Source organism: Emys orbicularis, chromosome 7 (genome assembly GCF_028017835.1).
Source record: "Emys orbicularis isolate rEmyOrb1 chromosome 7, rEmyOrb1.hap1, whole genome shotgun sequence".
Lineage (NCBI taxonomy): Eukaryota > Metazoa > Chordata > Testudines > Emydidae > Emys > Emys orbicularis.
The window spans coordinates 98,485,096-98,505,082 of record NC_088689.1 but is presented as its reverse complement, the minus strand read 5'-3'; the positions used below and the strand labels follow the sequence as shown (position 1 = coordinate 98,505,082).

The 19,987-nt window shown below is 53.4% G+C and overlaps 1 protein-coding gene across 1 annotated transcript in view; it reads right to left on the bottom strand.

The window, feature by feature from the left end:
- The window catches only part of NRXN2 (neurexin 2), a 293,562-nt gene extending 276,104 nt beyond the window's left edge, over positions 1-17,458 (bottom strand). Inside the window, exon 1 of the mRNA XM_065408659.1 lies at positions 16,741-17,458. Within this exon, the coding sequence (XP_065264731.1) occupies positions 16,741-17,458 (718 nt within the window). The remainder of the gene's footprint in view (positions 1-16,740) is intronic.
- Between the last annotated feature and the right edge of the window lie 2,529 nt (positions 17,459-19,987).

Sequence of the window (19,987 nt, the reverse complement as noted above, 5' to 3'; positions counted from 1 at the left end):
AGAAAAAAAGAATGAAAAACGGGGAGGAGATAAGAGAGACTGGTCTTTTTTTTGGCTGTGTCCTGCGGGGGGGGGGCAAAAATGAAGCTGCGCACAGGGCCCCACTAACTCTAAATCTGCCACTGGGTCGATTTGTGGAATGTATGTGGGTCTGTCTGTCTGCCTGTGGGTCTGTGGGGTGTGCATGCGTGTGTGCATGGGTCGGTTTGTGGGGTGTGTTTGGAACTGTGGAATGTACATGGGTCTGTCTGTGGGCCTGCAGGGTGTCTGTCTGTCTGTCTATGGGTCTGTTGGTGGGTCTGCGGAATGTATGCATGTCTGTCTGTCTGTGGTGTGGTCCCCCGCTGGCTTGGGCAGGAGCCGGGCTCTGGGCTCCCAGACAACCTGTCCCCAACATGGAGTTGGCACACGCCTCACATAGCAGCTGCCAGGCAGCCCATCGGCACAGCACGGCGCTGCATAGGGGGGCATCAGGACAGCAGCACACAGCATGTTCACTAGTGGGTGAGACAGGCAGAACAGTGGCACACATTGCTCACTAATAGTGCTCAAGGGCCCGTGCCCACTGCCCGCCCCATACAGGAGGAGGATGTGCAGTCCCCACACTCATGCCCTAGCGAGGCACACTGCTCCCCGGGCTGCCCTCTTGAGCCAACCGAGCAATGACGGACATTGGCCCGACCCTCTCTCAACATGTTCTAGAGCCCTCACACCAGGGCTGAATCCAACCCCTCTAGTGTACTTGAGCTCTGTTCTATGCTGCCACCCCAGGGCTGAATCCAACCCACTCCACTGTGCCCTAGACCTGTGCTAGAGCCCCCACACTAGGGCTGAATCTAGACCGTCCTAAGGGAACCCATTTCAGGGCTGACCCTGACTCATACAAGATTCCCAGGCTACACGTGCTTCAAGTAAATGATGAACCACAGCCACCCCCTCCCCACCCCCGCGTGTTCCCGCACTGTGGGAATTCTCCACCGTGCACAGTGATCAGAGCGATGATGCAGCACAGACATGGGTGGGGAGCTTGTGGTTCAGACGCTGGGCTGGGTGAGTCCTTGGGTGAGTCCTTCCCCCCTCAATGCCTCAGTTTCCTCTCCCACCCTTTATCTGTTCAGACTGTAAGCTCTCCAGGGCAGGGACCATCTCTCACTATATGTCTGTACAGTGCCCAAAAGAGGCCCCAATCTCAGCCGGGTGGGATCTGTGCAGTGCCTGTCCTGCTGGGGGCCCTGATCTCAGCCAGGGTGAGGGGGTCTGTGCAGCACCCAGACCACCTGGGGCCCTGATCTTGGCCATGGGGGGGGGGGGGTCTGTGTGACCCCTGGCCTGTCGGGGGCCCCAATCTCAGCCGGGTGGGGGTCTGAGAGACAGCTGGCCCTCCAGTGGCTCCAATCTCAGTGGGGGGTGGGGTGGTCCGTGCAGCACCCGGCCTGCTAGGGGCTCTGATCTCAGTCGGGGCAGGCAGACACTATCGCAATAAGATGACTCAGGAATTCTGTGTCATTCAGGGAGGCAAATATGGGCATTTTGTGCTGAACCCAACCCAAAGGGGGAGGAGGGTTCGATTCCAAGTGAACCCCACCCCCACCTCCACACACTTACATGCAAAGGCAGATCCCAGCTTTCCCAGCAGCCTCCCTCCCTTGCACAGACACCCCTTGCTTTCCACACTGGCTCCACTGAGCGAGTTTCACACTCCCTGCCGGCTGCGGGCAGTGGCACAGCTGGTGGGGGGGAGGACTCCTTAGCACCACCTGGTGGTGCCCAGCTGTTCAGCACAGGGTTCAGGCGGCACAAGCCATGCGGAAAAGCCATCCTCCCGGGGGGCATGTAGGCGGGGTTGGGCAAGCTCTCTCCACATCCCGTCTCCTGGCAGCTCTTCACCAGCTGACCTTGGGCTGTCCTTGCAGAGGCAGAGACTGAGCGCGGATGGCTGGGCCCGGAGAGCCTCCCCCAACCCTCTGGAGAGACACACGCTGGGGGGATCCAGGCCAGGCGGCAGCACAGCTCAGACCAAAGCACCGCAGTCAGCGCTCCCCACATGTGAACAGTGCTAATAGGAGCAGGTGGGGGGCACCGGGGAGGGGACGTCAGGGCCGGTGGGGGGAAGAAAAGAATGAAAAAATGGGGGGGGGAGGGAAGAGGAGAAAGGATGAAAAATGTGAATGAATGAAAGAAAGAATGAGAAAAAGGGCAAAAAGGAGGAGAATAAAAGGATGTAAAAAAGAGGAAGAATGGAAAGCAGAAACAGGAAGAGAAAGGAAAGATGACAGAAGAACGAATAAAAGAGGAAAAGAGCAAAAGAATGAAAGAATAAAAAGGAGAGAAACAAGGAATGAAAGAATAAAAAAGAACAAATGAATGGAAAAAAGGAGGAAAAGAACAAAAAAGATGGAAAGGGAAACAAAATAATGAAGAAAAGAGGAATGCAAGCATGAGAAAGGAAGGGAAAGAAATGAAGAAAAGAATGAATGGAAAAGTGAAAAAAAAGAAAAAATCAGCAGGGGTTTGGGCAGGGGGAAGTGGGGCAGATCAGGGAGGTCAGGAACATGAACTGAGTACAGGGAAAGGGGGACACCTCAAGGACTTGGCACCCTGTCCTAGCCCTGCGGCCCCTTCACTGCCCCTTCTTGGCTGTGACATAATGTGGATCAGGGTAACACGGGCACCTGAGCAGGCTCAGTGATCAGTGAGGAGGAGAGACGACAAACGTTCTCCCCATCCAGAATCTGATCCACCCTCTACCACCACCCCCTCTCACACACACCCCAGACCCTGTCCAGACCAGTCACCCTGGGGGCTCCTGACCCTGCATTGTGGGAGGGAATGGGAGGGACAGGCAGGCTGGCACCTCCCCATGCAGTTGAGTCCAGGTGCCAAGCTGGGACAGCCCCTCTTATATAAAGCATGCACCCCCCCCCTCCAGCCATCAACCCTGCCACAACATGACCCTTGACCCATACACCCACCAGGGCACTTGCTGTACCCCTAACCCGTGCCTAACATACAGCATGCAGGCACCCCCTTCCACCACACCAGTCCCAACTCGTGCCATTCATCCCACAACACCTCCACACACAGCAGGACTGATATGCCTACACCCTCACACTGCCCTGACATCCTACACTACCAGTACACACACACAGAGAGCATAATTCTACAGGCGTGCAGCCTAACACCGCAACATCCTATCCCACTTGTATACACAGCATACACATACAACCCTACAACGGACACCCTATCCCACTTGTACACACAGAGCATAACCCTACACCTGCACACCAACACCCTATATACTTGTATACACACAGCATAAACTTTCACACTACAACTTTGTACACAACACTCTACGGCCCATGTCCATTGTATGCACATATGGCATAAATCTCCCAAACAACCTCAATACTCCTTATATACATATACACCCCAGCATACCCATACAACCTGACATCCCTTCACCCTATAATGCTTGTACTCACACACACCACAATTCTCCCATACAACTTAACACCCCAAAACTCACTGTCTACCACTTGCGTACATACACATATACAGAGTATAATCCTTCAACTCTACAACCTAACACCCTAGTACACACCACTCCTGTACACCTAGTATTTACACACACAAAAAACAGCATACACAGGAAGAACCATGCAATCTAACACCCCAGTACCCAACACCCTAAACTACTTGAAAACACATCCACACACCACAATCCTTTACCCGTACAATAAACATCCCACTACACAACACCCCGGCACCATACCCTTGTATTCAAACACACATATACAGACAGTGTAGTCCTTCACTCATACATAATACCTTCTTCACAGAGCCACACAACAAGGTCCTAACACACCACAAGACCATATCCATACTTTTATTCCTTCACACAGCATAATCCTTCACCCATACAACACCTTCTGCACACTGCCAAACAACACAATCCTTCAACCAGACACCCTACACTCCTGGTAGGTCTATCCTTCACCCATACACCCTAGTGCACAACACCCTTTGTCCCTTGTGCAGAGAGACACACATCATAATCCTCCACCCAGACAACCTAGCACCCCAGTACACAGCACCCCATGACCTCGTCTTCCTACATGCAACATAGCCAAGCAACCCCACACACCCTAGCACGCAGTGTCCTCCCCCAACATCATCTCATTGTACCCAGCAACCCCCCCATTACACCCACCCAAACCTCCTCAGTCACTGAAGAGTAGTTAGCAAAACTGTCCCCTGGGCAACCAGACTAGGCAACAGTCACTGAGGAGTCACCACACCGTTGTCCATAGAAACTGGCCTCAGCCAAAGAATTCAGTCAGCACAATCTCCGCAGCAATGATGGACAGTTGCCAAGAGTCAGCCAGCCCAACCAACTGTCTCCATAGCAATCAGCTCTAGACAACAGCCGCCAAGAAGCTAGCCAGTGCAATCGTATCGCTGGCAAGCGGCCATAGACAACAGCCAATGAAGATTTGGTTGGCCCAGTTGTCTCCATAGCAAATGGGCAAGAAACACAATCACCAAGCAGTCAATAGTTGTCTCAGTTCTCTCCATGGCAACCAACCTAGACAACTGTCACCCAGGATTCAGAGTGTGTGGGCAGGTGTGTGGGTGGATTGTGCAGGGAAGATGAGGGAGATGTGTGTCTGTGTGTGGTTGAATGCATTGTGCATAGGTGGGTGGGCGAGCAAGTAGCTGGCTGTCTTGTGTGCATCTGCCGTGTTTGTGTGTGTTGTGTGAGTAGGTGGGTGTATTGTGTGACAGTCGGGAAGGTGTGTTGTGTGTCTGCGTGATTGTGTCTGTACAGGTGTGTTTGTATGACTGGGGTGTGTGTGTGTGTGTGTGTGTGTGTGTGAGTATGTTGTGAGTGGATGTGTTTCTTGTGTGTTTGTCGGTACATTTGTTGTGCATCTATAAGTAGTGTGTGTGTGTGCAAAGTGTTTTGAGAGTGCCTGTTTCTATCTGTGTGTTTAAGAAAGTACCTCTGTGTGTATATATGAATCTATGAGTGTCGCATGTGAGCATGTGTCTGTGCTGCGTGACTGTTTATGTGTTACTGGGTGCCTGCCTGTGTGAACAGTGTGTGACTGCGTCATTCTCCATGTGTCTGTACACATGTATGTTTTGTGTGAGTGTTTTTGTGTGTTATGTATGTGAGTGCTAACTGGGTGGGTGTACTGCACATCTGCCTGTGTGTACTGAGAGTGTGTCATTGTGTGTGCATCCACATGCTGTGAGAGTTTGCCTGAGTATTGTCTATCTGTGTGTGTTTTTGAGAGAATGTATGGGGGGGGGGTGATGTGTCATGAGTAAATGTGTGTGTTTGCATACATACATACACACACACACGCTCTCCCCCACAGACCACTAGTGACTGGCCAGGGAGTGCTCCCCCTCTGCCGGCTGGGGCAACTCACAGACACAGCTTACTCAGCGCGGGATCACAGCCAAGCAGACATGGCCATGAACACACACATTTTGGCTAAACAAACACCGCATGGCTGGGATGGGATTGCTCCCCCAAACAGAGCCCAATCTCACCCCACACAAGTCCCCAGTTAATTTAGCGGGAAAAGGAACTTGGCCAAGGTCACACAGCTGGTCAGTCACAGAAGGAACCCAGAAGTCCTGATTCTCTAACCCAGTAGGCCCCACTCCTCTCTCCGAGCTGGGACAGAACCCAGGAGTCCTGAATCCCAGACCCCTTGCCCCATTCTAACCACTGGGCCCCCATGTCTCTCTGCGCAGTGTCACTCTGGCAGTGTGGAATCACTGCGCAGATGAAGAGGCACTTGCAGGATTTTAGGTGTTTAACATCCCCAGATGCCCCCTATGAGGCTGTGATTCCTTGTACCTCTGCCCTGCCCCCCACCCCCACTCCCCCCACACACACAGTCAGACACACACATCACCGCAGCTCCCTCGCCTGGTGGGCAGCAACAGGGAAGCCCCATGGAGCCAGAGAGCACAAGGGGGCGCAAGCTTCACAGCGACTGTAGGCCCAGCACATTGCCCACCCCAGCTCCTTGCCTCCCTCCAGCCCCACCACTGCTACCCTCCATCGCAGGGACTCCCTGCAGCTTTCCCTCCCTCACACCAGGTACCCCATGCCCCCCACGCCAGGTACCCCATTCTCCTCCATTGCCAGAGGCTCTGTAACCCTACTTCCCCCCAGTACCAGGCTCCCCATTCTCCCCCGCATACCATGGGCTGTAGGTACCCCTTCCCCTCTCTCCCATGCCAGGGGCTCTGTGCCCCCCATGCCAGATCTCCCATTCCCCCCCATGCCAGGAACCCTATTCTCCCTCCATGCCGGGGCTCTGTGCCCCCCCTGCCAGGGGAGCACTGGTGACAACGGCTGGCCAAGGTGCTGGGAGACACAAAGCCAGGCCCAAGGCAGGTTCTGCTGGACCATGCCAGGAGCTCTGCCCCCCCCCCCATGCCAGGGGCTCTGGGGCCCCATCCCACACCCAGGATTCCTGGTGGAACTCTCACCCATACACACGCACACGCAGTGCTGGTCCTGGTATAACTATGCAGGTGAAGGGCATGATCTGGCACCACCACAGTTATCCTGGGCAAACCCTAGCGCTGCCTCAGGCTTTAAACTGATCTCCATGGGAGGCCGGGAGACCTTCCTGGGGGACAGGCTATCCCATCGGTGAGGAGTTCTGGCTCCTTCCTCTGAAGCAACTGGGACTGGCCACTGTTGCAGAGACCAGGTTGGATGGGCCCCGGGTGGCAGCGGGGGAGGGGAGGAATACCCCTGGGTCTGATCTGGGATGGCAGGGAGGGTGGTGTGATAAATGAAGGGGGGGTAGCTCCCTTTTATGGACACCCAGCCAGCCAGTTAGCTATAAAATCCCTGTTAGTAGCTGTTCTCTACTTGCTTTATCTATAAAGGTTTAAAAAGCCCAGAGGTAAAAGGAAGGGAGTGGGCACCTGACCAAAAGAGCCAATGGGAGGGCTAGAACTTTTTAAAATTGGGAAAAAACTTTCTGTTTGTCTGTCTGTTGTTCTCCGGGGAGAGGAGACACAGAGCAGGAACAGGGCTGAACTATGCTGTAGGAAGCTTTAAACCACGTATGAAAAACCATCAGATCATACCTAGAGACTGGTTATTATTTGAAACCCCCAGATACGTAAGTAGATCAGGGTATGTCTAGGAAGACACAATTAGGTTTATCTCGTTTTTTTTTTTCCTTATTGGCTTGTGGACTCCTCTGTGCTAACCCCCAAATGCTTTTGTTTTGTTTGTAACCATTAACCTGGACCTCAAGAAAACCATTCTTGATGCTTAATTATTATATTTGCTCTTTTTAAATCTAGCAATAACCGACGTTCCAGATGTATTTTCTTTCTTTTTGGTTTTAATAAAATTTACCTTTTTTAAGAACAGGATTGGGGTTTTTTGTGTGTCCTAAGACGTTTGTGCATATGTTGTTTAATTAGCTGGTGGCAACAGCTGATTTCCTTTGTTTTTCTTTCTCAGCTCTTCCGCGGAGGGGGGATGAAAGGGCTTGAGGGTACCCCACAGGGATGAATTCCCAAGTGTGCCTTCCTGGGTTCAAAGGGGTTTTTTGCACTTGGGTGGTGGCAGCATCTACCCATCCAAGATCAGAGAGAAGCTGTGACCTTGGGAGTTTAATACCAGCCTGGAGTGGCCAGTATTAATTTTTAGAATCCTTGTCGGCCCCCACCTTCTGCACTCAACATGCCAGAGTGGGGAATCAGCCTTGACAACCATGGTGGTAGCGGTGGGATAATCATCATAGACTGCAAAAGTCCATATTCCTGACCAGCCCTTGTACTGGACAGGCAACGTGGCTGTAGGCAAGTTAAAAGAGTTGGCCTTAAAGGGTTGCACCGTCACTTGGGCCTCTGGGTCGATGAATTTGGGGTCCACCAGGGATTGGTGGATAGCTGACACCTGTGCTCCAGTGTCTCTCCACGCAGCAATCTTCCTCCCGCCCACATTCACAGTTTCCCTTCGCTCTGGGGGTATTTGCGAGGCATCTGGGCTTGAAGGCTCTTGTTGGGACCCCAGGGTCATGAGTTGCAGTCGGCTGGTGCTCTTGGGGCAGTTGGCCTTCACATGCCCCAGCTCATTACATTTGAAGCATCATCCAGCTGACTGTGGGCTGGGGCGAGATGGGTGATTGGAGAGTAGGATGGAGGGATGAGAGGGCATCTGGGGTCTCCCTGTGTGGAGGGCTCCTCCTTGCGAGGTGGGGCCTTGGGATGACACCAATGGTGTGGTGTCTGCTCGGGTTGCCCCTTCTGGCATCTGCACCAACTGCTACTAGCTTTCTTCTTCTCGTGCTGCAGGGAGAAGACTTAGCCAACCATGTGAGGCTAACAAAACGGGTGGGGATAGTCAACTGCAGCCAGGCTAAATAGGCCTCCACACCTAACTCCATTCCTAAGCCTCCTATAGGATCCAGCCAGAGGTGGTGAAACCAGACACCAGACCAAAGTCTCTGGCAGCAGTTGTAGATCCAGTTCCTGGGACCAGCCAGAACCAGCCCAAGAATCGGAACTGGTGGAGCAGTCAGCCCCAGAGCCCGTGCTTGCAACCCCACCAGAGTCAGGGGAGCCAGCACCAAATGGTGCCACAGAGCCTGAACCTGCAGCAGCAGCTCAACCAGCGCAAGATGATCAACAGGAACCTGAAATACAACCCAGTGCACCAGCGGAGAGCGGTTCACAGTCAATGGAGACACCCCCATCACCTGCATCGCTTCCAGTGGGACCAAGCCCCAGTCCACAACCCCGCAAGAAACTAATGTCTCTAGCATCAAGGGAGCAGTTCCAGGCAGAACAGAAAATGGATGAAAGCCTTAAGGGAGTTTGGACGGTGGCACGGAGCGACCCACCGCCTCTCAGCTCTTCCAATATGTCCAGGTTTGTTGTAGAAGGAGGACTCTTATACAAGAAAATCCTTTCTGGTGGGCACAAGGAGGACTGGCATTCTCAGAGACAGTTGGTAGTTCCAACTAAGTACACCTCTACCCCGATATAACGCTGTCCTCAGGAGCCAAAAAATCTTACCGCGTTATAGGTGAAACTGCGTTATATTGAACTTGCTTTGATCCACCGGAGCGCGCAGCCCCGCCCCCCCGGAGCGCTGCTTTACGCGTTATATCCGAATTCGTGTTATATCGGGTCGCGTTATATCGGGGTAGAGGTGTATAGGGAAGAGCTCTTGAGCTTAGCCCACGATCACCCTAGTGGCCATGCTGGGGTGAACAGGACCAAAGACCATTTGGGGAAGTCATTTCACTGGGATGGAATGGGTAAGGATGTTTCTATCTATGTCCGGTCTTGTGAGGTGTGCCAGAGTGTGGGAAAGCCCCAAGACCAGGACAAGGCCCCTCTCCAGCCACTCCCCATAACTGAGGTTCCATTTCAGCGTGTAGCTGTGAATATTCTGGGTCCTTTCCCTAAAAAGACACCCAGAGGAAAGCTGTACATACTGACCTTCATGGATTTTGCCACCCGATGGCCAGAAGCAGTATCTCTAAGCAACACCAGGGATAAAAGCGTGAGCCAGGCATTGGCAGACATTTTTGCCAGTGTAGGTTGGCCCTCAGACATCCTTACGGATTCGGGAACTAACTTTCTGGCAGGGGCCATGAAACGTCTTTGGGAAACTCATGGGGTAAACCACTTGGTTGCCACCCCTTACCACCATCAAACAAATGGCCTAGTGGAGAAGTTTAATGGGACTTGGGGGCCATGATACGTAAATTCCTAAATGAGCACTCCAACGATTGGGACCTAATGTTGCAGCAGTTGCTCTTTGCCTCCAGGGCTGTACCACATCCCAGTTTGGGGTTTTCACCCTTTGAACTCATTTATGGCCACAAAGTTAAGGGGCCATTACAGTCAGTAAAGCAGCAATGGGAGGGGGTTACATCTTCTCCAGGAACTAACATTTTGGACTTTGTAACCAACCTGCAAAACACCCTCAAGGACTCTCTAGCCCTTGCTCGAAAAAACCTACAGGATGCTCAACAAGAGCAAAGGGCATGGTATGATAAACATGCCAGAGAGTGTTCCTTCAAAGTAGGTGATCAAGTCATGGTCCTGAAAGCGCTCCAGGCCAATAAGATGGAAGCGTCGTGGGAGGGGCCATTTATGGTGCAAGAGCACCTGGGAGCTGTTAATTACCTCATAGCGTTCCCAGACCCTACCCTAAAGTATACCATGATAATTCTCTAAAGCCTTTTTATTCCTGAGAAATCAAGGTTCTCCAGTTTACAGCCCAGGACAGAGATGACGCTGGGTGGCCTGAAGGAATCTACTACGAAGGAAAAAGCAACGGTGGCATAGAAGAGATGAGCCTTTCCATCACCCTTGGGCATAATTAGCGAGAGCAAATCCAGGAGCTGTGCACCAGCTTCGTGCCAATGTTTACAGCCACCCCAGGATGGACAGAACGGGCGTACCACTCCATTGACACAGGTGATGCTCACCCAATTAGAGCCCAACCCTACTGGATGGCTCCTCAAGCCAAAACCGCAATAGAAAGGGAAATCAAGGACATGTTACAGATGGGTGTAATCCGCCCTCTGAGAGTGCATGGGCCTCTCCAGTGGTTCTGGTTCCCAAACCAGACGGGGAAATCTGTTTTTGCGTGGACTACCGTAAGCTAAATGCTGTAACTCACCCAGAAAACTATCCAATGCCACACACAGATGAGCTATTGGAGAAACTGGGATGTGCCCAGTTCATCTCCACCTTAGACTTAACTAAGGGGTACTGGCAAGTGCCGTTATATGACCCAGCCAAGGAAAGGTCAGCCTTCATCACCCGTGTAGGGCTGTATGAATTTAATGTGCTCCCTTTCGGACTGTGAATCGCACCCGCAACCTTCCAGAGACTGGCAGAGAACCTTCTGGCTGGACTTAGGGAATTTGCAGTAGCCTACCTTGATGATATGGCTATATTCTCAGATTCATGGGCAGAACACCTCCAAGCTGTCTTCCAGCACACAAGGGAGGCAGGATTAACTGTTAAGGCCGGAAAATGTCAAATAGGCCTGAACAGGGTAACGTACCTTGGACATCAGGTGGGTCAAGGAACTATCAACCCCCTACAGGCTAAGGTAAATGCTATCCAAAATTGGCCTGTCCCTAAGTCAAAGAAGCAGGTCCAATCCTTTTTGGGCTTGGCCGGGTATTAGCGACGATTTGTACCACACTACAGCCAAATTGCCACCCCACTGACAGACCTAACCAGAAAAAAAACCCCAAATGCAGTTCAGTGGACTGAGAAAGTGTCACAAAGCCGTTAACCAGCTTAAGGTGATCCTTACGTCTGACCCTGTACTAAGGGCCCTGGACTTTGACCAACCGTTCGTCGTAACCACAGATGCATCCGAGAGTGGTGTAGGAGCAGTTTTAATGCAGAAAGGACCAGATCAACAATTCCATCCTGTCGTGTTTCTCAGCAAAAATCTTTCTGAGAAGTAAAGCCACTGCTCAGTCCCAGAAAAAGAATGTTAAGCCATTGTGTATGCTCTGGAGAAGCTATGCCCATATATTTGGGGATGCCGTTTCCACCTGCAGACTGACCATGCTGCACTGAAGTGGCTTCACAGAGCCAAAAAAACTAACAAAAAACTTCTTCGGTGGAGTTTAGCTCTTCAAGACTTTGATTTTAAAATATAACACATTTCAGGAGCCTCTAACAAAGTGGCTGATGCACTCTCTCGGGAAGGTTTCCCAGAATCAGCCGGGTAAAAATGTCCCTGTATTCTAAGTCATTGTACTCTTGAAATGTGAAAAATACTGTTTAGTTCTTCATGTAATTAGTAGTAAAATTAGAGGTGCACGTATCTTATTAACTCTGGTTTCAGAGTAGCAGCCGTGTTAGTCTGTATCCGCAAAAAGAACAGGAGTACTTGTGGCACCTTAGAGACTAACAAATTTATTAGAGCATAAGCTTTTGTGGGCTACAGCCCACTTCTTCGGATGCATATAGAGTGGAACATATATTGAGGAGATATATATACACACATACAGAGAGCATGAACAGGTGGGAGTTGTCTTACCAACTCTGAGAGGCCAATTAAGTAAGAGAAAAAAACTTTTGAAGTGATAATCAAGATAGCCCAGTCCAGACAGTTTGATAAGAAGTGTGAGAATACTTACAAGGGGAGATAGATTCAATGTTTGTAATGGCTCAGCCATTCCCAGTCCTTATTCAATCCTGAGTTGATTCTATCTAGTTTGCATATCAATTCCAGCTCAGCAGTCTCTCGTTGGAGTCTGTTTTTGAAGTTTTTCTGTTGTAAGATAGCCACCCGCAGGTCTGTCATTGAATGACCAGACAGGTTAAAGTGTTCTCCCACTGGTTTTTGAGTATTATGATTCCTGATGTCAGATTTGTGTCCATTAATTCTTTTGCGTAGAGACTGTCCGGTTTGGCCAATGTACATGGCAGAGGGGGATTGCTGGCACATGATGGCATATATCACATTGGTAGATGTGCAGGTGAACGAGCCCCTGATGGTATGGCTGATGTGATTAGGTCCTATGATGATGTCACTTGAATAGATATGTGGACAGAGTTGGCATCGGGCTTTGTTACAAGGATAGGTTCCTGGGTCAGTGTTTTTGTTCAGTGATGTGTGGTTGCTGGTGAGTATTTGCTTTAGGTTGGGGGGTTGTCTGTAAGCGAGGACAGGTCTGTCTTTCTTGGGCCAACACCATCTGTGATTTGGGGGGCGTGTGATAAATGAAGGGGAGGGGGCTTCCCTTTTATGGACACCTAGCCAGCTATAAAATACCTGTTAATAGCTGTTCTCTACTTGCTTTACCTGTAAAGGGTTAAAAAAGCCCAGAGGTAAAAGGAAGGGAGTGGGCACCTGACCAAAAGAGCCAATGGGAGAGCTAGGACTTTTTAAAATTGGGAAAAAACTTTCCCTTTGTCTGTCTGTCTGTTGTTCTCCGGGGACAGAAGACACAGAGCAGGAACAGGGCTGAACTATGCTGTAGGAAGCTTTAAACCACGTATGAAAAACCATCAGATCATACCTAGAAACTGGTTATTTGAAACCCCCAGATATGTAAGTAGATCAGAGAATGTCTAGGAAGACACAATTAGCTTTATCTCTTTTTTTTCCCTTATTGGCTTGTGAATTCCTCTGTGCTAACCCACAAATGCTTTTGTTTTGCTTGTAACCATTAACCTGGACCTCAAGAAAACCATTCTTGATGCTTAATTATTATATTTACTCTTTTTAAATCTAGCAATAACCTAAGTTCCAGATGTATTTTCTTTAGTTTTGGTTTTAATCAAATTTACCTTTTTTAAGAACAGGATTGGGGGTTTTTTGTGTCCTAAGACGTTTGTGCATATGTTGTTTAATTAGCTGGTGGCAACAGGTGATTTCCTTTGTTTTTCTTTTTCGGCTCTTCGGGGTGGGGGTGAAAGGGCTTGAGGGTACCCCACAGGGATGACAGAGAGAAGCTGTGACCTAGGGAGTTTAATACCAGCCTGGAATGGCCAGCATTAATTTTTAGAATCCTTGCGGGCCCACACCTTCTACACTCAACATGCCAGAGTGGGGAATCAGCCTTGACAGGTGGGGTGATACCAGGCTGGGCAGGCCTCAGGTCCAATTGAGGGTGGCAAGGGGGGGATACCAGGCTGGGGAAGACGATGCTGGGTGGGCCTATGGATCTGATCCAGTCTGGTTGTTCCTAAGCCCGTCTCCCTTCTCTGTCCGATCCTCACTATGTATCCCTCCAGCACCCCGCCCCAGCCAAATGCTCCCCAGCTCTGTGATCTCTGCTCTCACCAGCGTAAACCCTCTTTTGCCATTTTTGGGGAGACAGCAGATTGCAGTGGCTAGGCACTGGACTGGGAGTCAGGACTCCTGGGTTCTATCCCAGCTCTGCCCCAACCTTGGACAAGTCTCTTCCCGCTCAATGCCTCAGTTTCCCCATCACCACCTTTTGTCTATTTCGCATGTGAGCTCTTTGGGGCGTGGCCTGTCAGTGCGTGTCTGCGCAGCGTGACGGGGACCCCACTCTCGGTCACAGGGAAGGGGGTTTCTACCAACTGGCACAAGGAGAGCACACATGCGTGGGGGGACGGTGTGTACAAACATGCCCAGCACAGCGCAGGGCCCTGTTGGGTAGTTTGTTCCCAAGCAGCCTGATAACACTGATGCCACAATTTGCTGTCCCCATGGAAATGCAGCCATTTGACCTTGGTCACCTACTCGATCCCCCGTTAGAACGCACCCACTCTAACGGCGCTGCCACCCCTCTCTATACAGCGACTGGCCACTGCATTCCCAAAGCAGATACTGACTTCGGGCATGCTGGCCCATTTCACACATTCACAGCGACCTCCAGGGGCACTCGGGCTTAGGGAAGGAGGAGGGACTCGGGACATCTGGGTTCAATTCCTACCTGTCATCACCCTGTGCCTCAGTTTCCCCATCTGTAAAACAGGGGATAATCATCCTTCCTTCATCTACTGAGAAAACAAACTGTCCAGGGCAGGGGCTGACCCTGTAGCTGCACTGAGCATGAGCACCCCCGTGCACTGGTGCAAAACCCTCTGAGCACGTCACAGTCACTGAACACCGGTGACAATGGCTGGCCAAGATGCTGGGAAACACAAAGCCAGGCCCAAGGCGGGTCCTGCGGGACCACTTAAAAACACAGTAGCCACCCACACAAACTCACTGGCCACGTAGCACGAATGTGACTTGAGTTCAGGGCTCAGGCAGGAAGTGTTCACGGACACTTTATTTTTGAAATAACACGTTTTACTGAAGGAATGGGAAATCCTCTCGGAAAAATGTTCTTCCCTTTAAAATTTTCTGATTTCTGGTTGAAAAACTGAAAATGAGGCAGGAAAAAAATCAGTTGGGGACCAAAATGTTTATTTGAAAACTGATTTTGGGAGGGGAAGACAGGTGGGTTTTCATTAAAAAGAAATCACAGGAAATTGCATGGGCAATAAAAGGATTTTTTCAAAATTTTCCACCAAAAAATATGAGGTTTTTTTTGCTGATCTGTCTGACTCACTCGGCTTTCAAGGAAGATGGACAACACACAGGCCAGCCTGGTACCCGTGAACCTGCCAGACCTTACAATAGCACTAAAAGTCTCCCAACCGAGCTGGGGGCCCCTGTCAGGTCAGGTGCTGCACTGACCCAAACCCCACACTGAGCTCGGGGCCCCCCATCAGGGAAGCGCTGCACTGACCCAAACCCCACACTGAGCTCGGGGCCCCCCATCAGGGAAGCGCTGCACTGACCCAAACCCCACACTGAGCTCGGGGCCCCCCATCAGGGAAGCGCTGCACTGACCCAAACCCCACACTGAGCTCGGGGCCCCCCATCAGGGAAGCGCTGCACTGACCCAAACCCCACACTGAACTCAGGGCCCCCCGTCAGGGAAGCGCTGCACTGACCCAAACCCCACACTGAGCTCGGGGCCTCCGTCAGGGAAGCACTGCACTGACCCAAACCCCACACTGAGCTCGGGGCCCCCCATCAGGGAAGCGCTGCACTGACCCAAACCCCACACTGAACTCAGGGCCCCCCGTCAGGGAAGCGCTGCACTGACCCAAACCCCACACTGAGCTCGGGGCCCCCCGTCAGGGAAGCGCTGCACTGACCCAAACCCCACACTGAGCTCGGGGCCCCCCGTCAGGGAAGCGCTGCACTGACCCAAACCCCACACTGAGCTCGGGGCCCCCCATCAGGGAAGCGCTGCACTGACCCAAACCCCACACTGAGCTCGGGGCCCCCCATCAGGGAAGCGCTGCACTGACCCAAACCCCACACTGAGCTCGGGGCCTCCATCAGGGAAGCACTGCACTGACCCAAACCCCACACTGAGGTCAGGGTCCCCGTCGGGCCAGGCGCTGCCCAGACACACAGAGTCAGATTATTCCCTGCATTTTACAGATTAGGGAACTGCGTCACAGAGGGGGAAGTGACTTGCCCCAGGACACCCAGTAGGCCAGGAGCCAAACTTCATTGGGCTAAGCTGGTAAAGTGTCCTCCCCAAGCCAGTATAACCCAGTTCCCAACCACCAACCTAAGCCAGAGACTCCCCCACTCCAGCAACCCAGCCTCTAGAACCACTGGACCCCACTCCCCTCACAGAGCTGACATAGAACCCAGGAGTCCTGGCTCCCAGCCCCGTGCTCTAACCTTGTAAGCCTCGACAACCAGCACAGAACAGCAACACCCGCAAACAAACCCCAATAATAAAATAAATAAGATCCCCACAAAGCGACATCCCCAAAGGCTCCAGCCTGCAGCCTCTCCATCCCTGTCCCCTCCTCTGAATTCCCTGCTAGAAGCTGCCAAAGAAGAGATGGGGCCAGGCCCAAATCTGCACCACAAACCTGGATAGCTGACACCCCAAACTCTCTCCCAGATTGCACAGAGCCCATCCCGGCCAGTCAGGCGCCACGGCTGTGACAGCTCAGCCAGGCTCCTAGTGGCACAAAGCGGAGGCCAAGGGCTGACGGAACTGACAAGTCCAAGCCCCTCTCTCCCTGCACCACTCTGGGAAAGGGGAGAGCACGCTGTGAGGGTGTGGGAGGGTCGAGCTCTCTCTGCTGCTGCCCAGCCTGTCCCTAGGGCAATGCCCCCACTCTGGGGAGGGACAGTGAACCATCTGGGCCACACCCCTGCTCCAAACCCTCGCCCTCCCCTCCTGTCCCCTGGGGTCTCACCTTCACTGCAGAACTTGCCCTGGAAGCCGGTCATACTGCAGTCGCACTGCACCTCGCCATTCAGCACGCTGCAGAGCCCCCCGTGGGCACAGGGATTCTGCTTGGTGCACAGGTACTCCGTGTCGCTGCGGATGCCCTGGCTGCCCAGCAGGGCCGGCGGCGTGTCGCCCACCTTGAGGTTGGCCACCAGCCCCTTGAAGGGCACCTCGTACTTGACGGTGCTCAGGGTAAGCGCCGAGAGGCGCACGTCGGGCGGGATCCCCCCCACAAAGAGGTCGCTCTCTACCGCCATGTCCCGCCGCTTGGACTTGACCTCGGCCACCTTGGCCTCGCCGTCCACCACCAGCATGGTCTCCCGGTAGTTGCGGGTCAGGAGCACCATGTGCCAGCGGTCGTCATCCACGGGCGTCTCCAGGTGCAGCTTGGCAGGCTCGGCACAGGAGATGGTGAAACGCAGGCGCAGGCGCCCGTCAGCGATCATGAGCTCCAGGAAGTCGCAGTTCCCCCCGTCATCCAGGTAAAGCACCAGCGCCCGCGAGACGTTTGTCTTCAGGCTAAAGCTCAGCTCCCCCAAGGAGCTGGCGTCCCAGCGGGCATAGCGGGCCCACTGCCCCGTGGCGCCACCAAACTCCAGCGCTGCCCCGCCCGCCCCGGGGCCCAGCAGGGCACCCATGAGCAGCGCCAAGGGCAGCAGTCTGGCCATGGCGCCCAGTCGCATCTGTCCCTGCCCCCCCCTCAAGGCAAATGCTGGGCGCCGCCCCCCCACTGCCACAGCCTCAGATCCTCATGGGGGGGGCAGGCGGCTGGATGGGGGGAGGGAGGGGCAGGTGGGGTTGGGGTGCGGTGCCTTCCTTGCAGGCGGGGGAGCAGGTGGAGATGAGTGGGGGGCTCCACTCAGAGGGAGGGTGGTGGCCTTTCACTACCACTCAGTGACAAGGGGCAATGGGATTCCAGAATCCAAATATCCAGAAGTCAGAGAGAACAAATCCAGGCCCCCACCAAGTCAACCCCCTCCCCCCACCCAGCCTCCACCAATCACAGGCTCCAGGTCCAGCTCCAGCAAGTTACAGCATCCTCCTCCGGCGGGGTGCAGAGCCAGCCGCACCCACAGGGCGTGCTCAGCCCGGCTCCGGCGTCGCGTCACAGGAGGGCGGAGCTGCGAGGAGAGAGAGGAGACGTGTGAGGTCAGGCCACGTGCACCAAAGGGTTAATACAACACAGCCCACCCTCCCATAGCCGGGTGCTGAACCCAGGCGTTCAGGGAACACCCCCTCCCCCAACCCTAGGGCTGGCTACTCTCCCCAGAAATTCCTCTTCTCATAGTAGTTCCAGCCCAGAACCTCTTCTGATTGGTTGCTCTTCCCCACTTTCCCCACCTCCTGTAGGAGGGTGGCCAATCAGAGCTCACACAGGAGGCCAAGTAGCACCCCACCCCCCATCCAACAGGATTTTGGGTAGGGGAGAGGGAAGAGGAAGCAGGCCATACCATTCTCACAGTGAGGGGAGGGGAGGGGAGGGGAGGGGAGAGGTGGGAGCAGGCTGTACCTTTCTCACAGGGAGGGGGAGCGGTGAGAGCAGATCATACTATTCTCACAGGGAAGACAGGTAGAAAGGAGGGAGCAGGCCTTACCATTCTCACACAGAGAGGGGGGGGGCGGGAGCAGACCATACCATTCTCACAGCAAGGATGGGGAGGGGGGAGATAAAGAGGTGGGAGCAGGCCATACCATTCTCACCGCGAGGAGGGGAGTGAAGAGGCGGAGCAGGCCGTACCATTTTCACAGCAAGGACGAGGGGGAGAGGCAGGAGCAGGCCATACCATTCTCACAGCGAGGAATGGGGGGAAGGAGGGAGCAGGTCATATTCTCACAGCAAGAATGGATGGGAAGGAGGGAGCAGGTCATACTATTCTCACAGCGAGGATGGGCAGGGAGAGAGGGGAGCAGGCTGTACCATTCTCACAGTGAGGAGGAAGGTGAAAAGGCGGGAGCAGACTATACCATTCTCACAGTGAAGGGAGGGGAGAGGCGGGAGCAGACCATACCATTTTCACAGTGAGGGGGGGAAGATGCGGGAGCAGGCCGTACCATTCTCACAGAGAGGAGAAGGGTGAAGAGGTGGGAGCAGGCCATACCATTCTTACAGTGAGGAGGGGGGGAGAGAAGGGAGTAGGCCATACCATTCTCACAGCAAAGATGAGGGGGAGAGGAGGGAGCAAGCCATACCATTCTCACAGTGAAGGGAGGGGAGAGGCGGGAGCAGACCGTACCATTCTCACAGCAAGGACGTGGGGAGAGGTGGGAGCAGCCCACATCATTCTCATAACAAGAACAGGGAGGAAGAGGCAGGAGCAGGCCCTACCATTCTCACAGCAAGGATGGGGGAGGGGAGGGAGCAGGTCACACTATTCTCACAGTGAGGATGGGAGGAGAGGGGGGAGCAGGCCATACCATTCTCATAGTGAGAATGGGTGGGAAGGAGGGAGCTGGTCATACTATTCTCACAGCGAGGAGGCGGATGAGGTGGGAGCAGGCAGTACCATTTTCACAGTGAGGAGGAAGGTGAAGAGGTGGGAGAAGGCCATACCATTCTCACGGGGGGGGGGAGAGAGAGAGAGAGAGAGAGAGGGACAGGAGCAGGCTGTACCATTCTCACAGCGAGGATGGGGGGGAGGAGGGAGCAGGTCATATTATTCTCACAGGGAAGATGGGGGGAGGGGCAGAGCAGGCCATACCATTGTCATAGGGACAGCTGCTCCCTCCTCCCCTCAGTCTACTCCTTGCTCCTCCACCCTCCCTTTGGACTTGTTCTGACATCTGCCCCCCAAGCAACCCTGCTGAGGGCCCAGTGCCGACTGCTCTCCCAGCCACATACCCTGTGTTCTTTGCACAGGGCCCCAGCCCCAGTTGTTCCAGGGGTAGGTGACCAGAGCAGCTGCCTTCGATGCCAACCTCCAGGGGACTAGGGCGGCTTCCGCAGCCCTCCCACACACACTGGCTTATTTGCACAGGGACAATCCCAGCCCACCCCGTTATTTGCACAGACTATTCCCCACCGCCATGTTATTTGATCAGACCCTCCCCGTGGGCCATATGCCATTTACAGCCTTCCCCCTCCCCCCTGCGACAATCTGCATCTCATCACTGCGCTGCCAGTCAGGCATTATTTATAACCCACCCACCATTGGCATACTATAGGCAGAGGGGGGCACAGCGAGAGGGGGAAGGGAGCAGAAAGAGGATGGGGT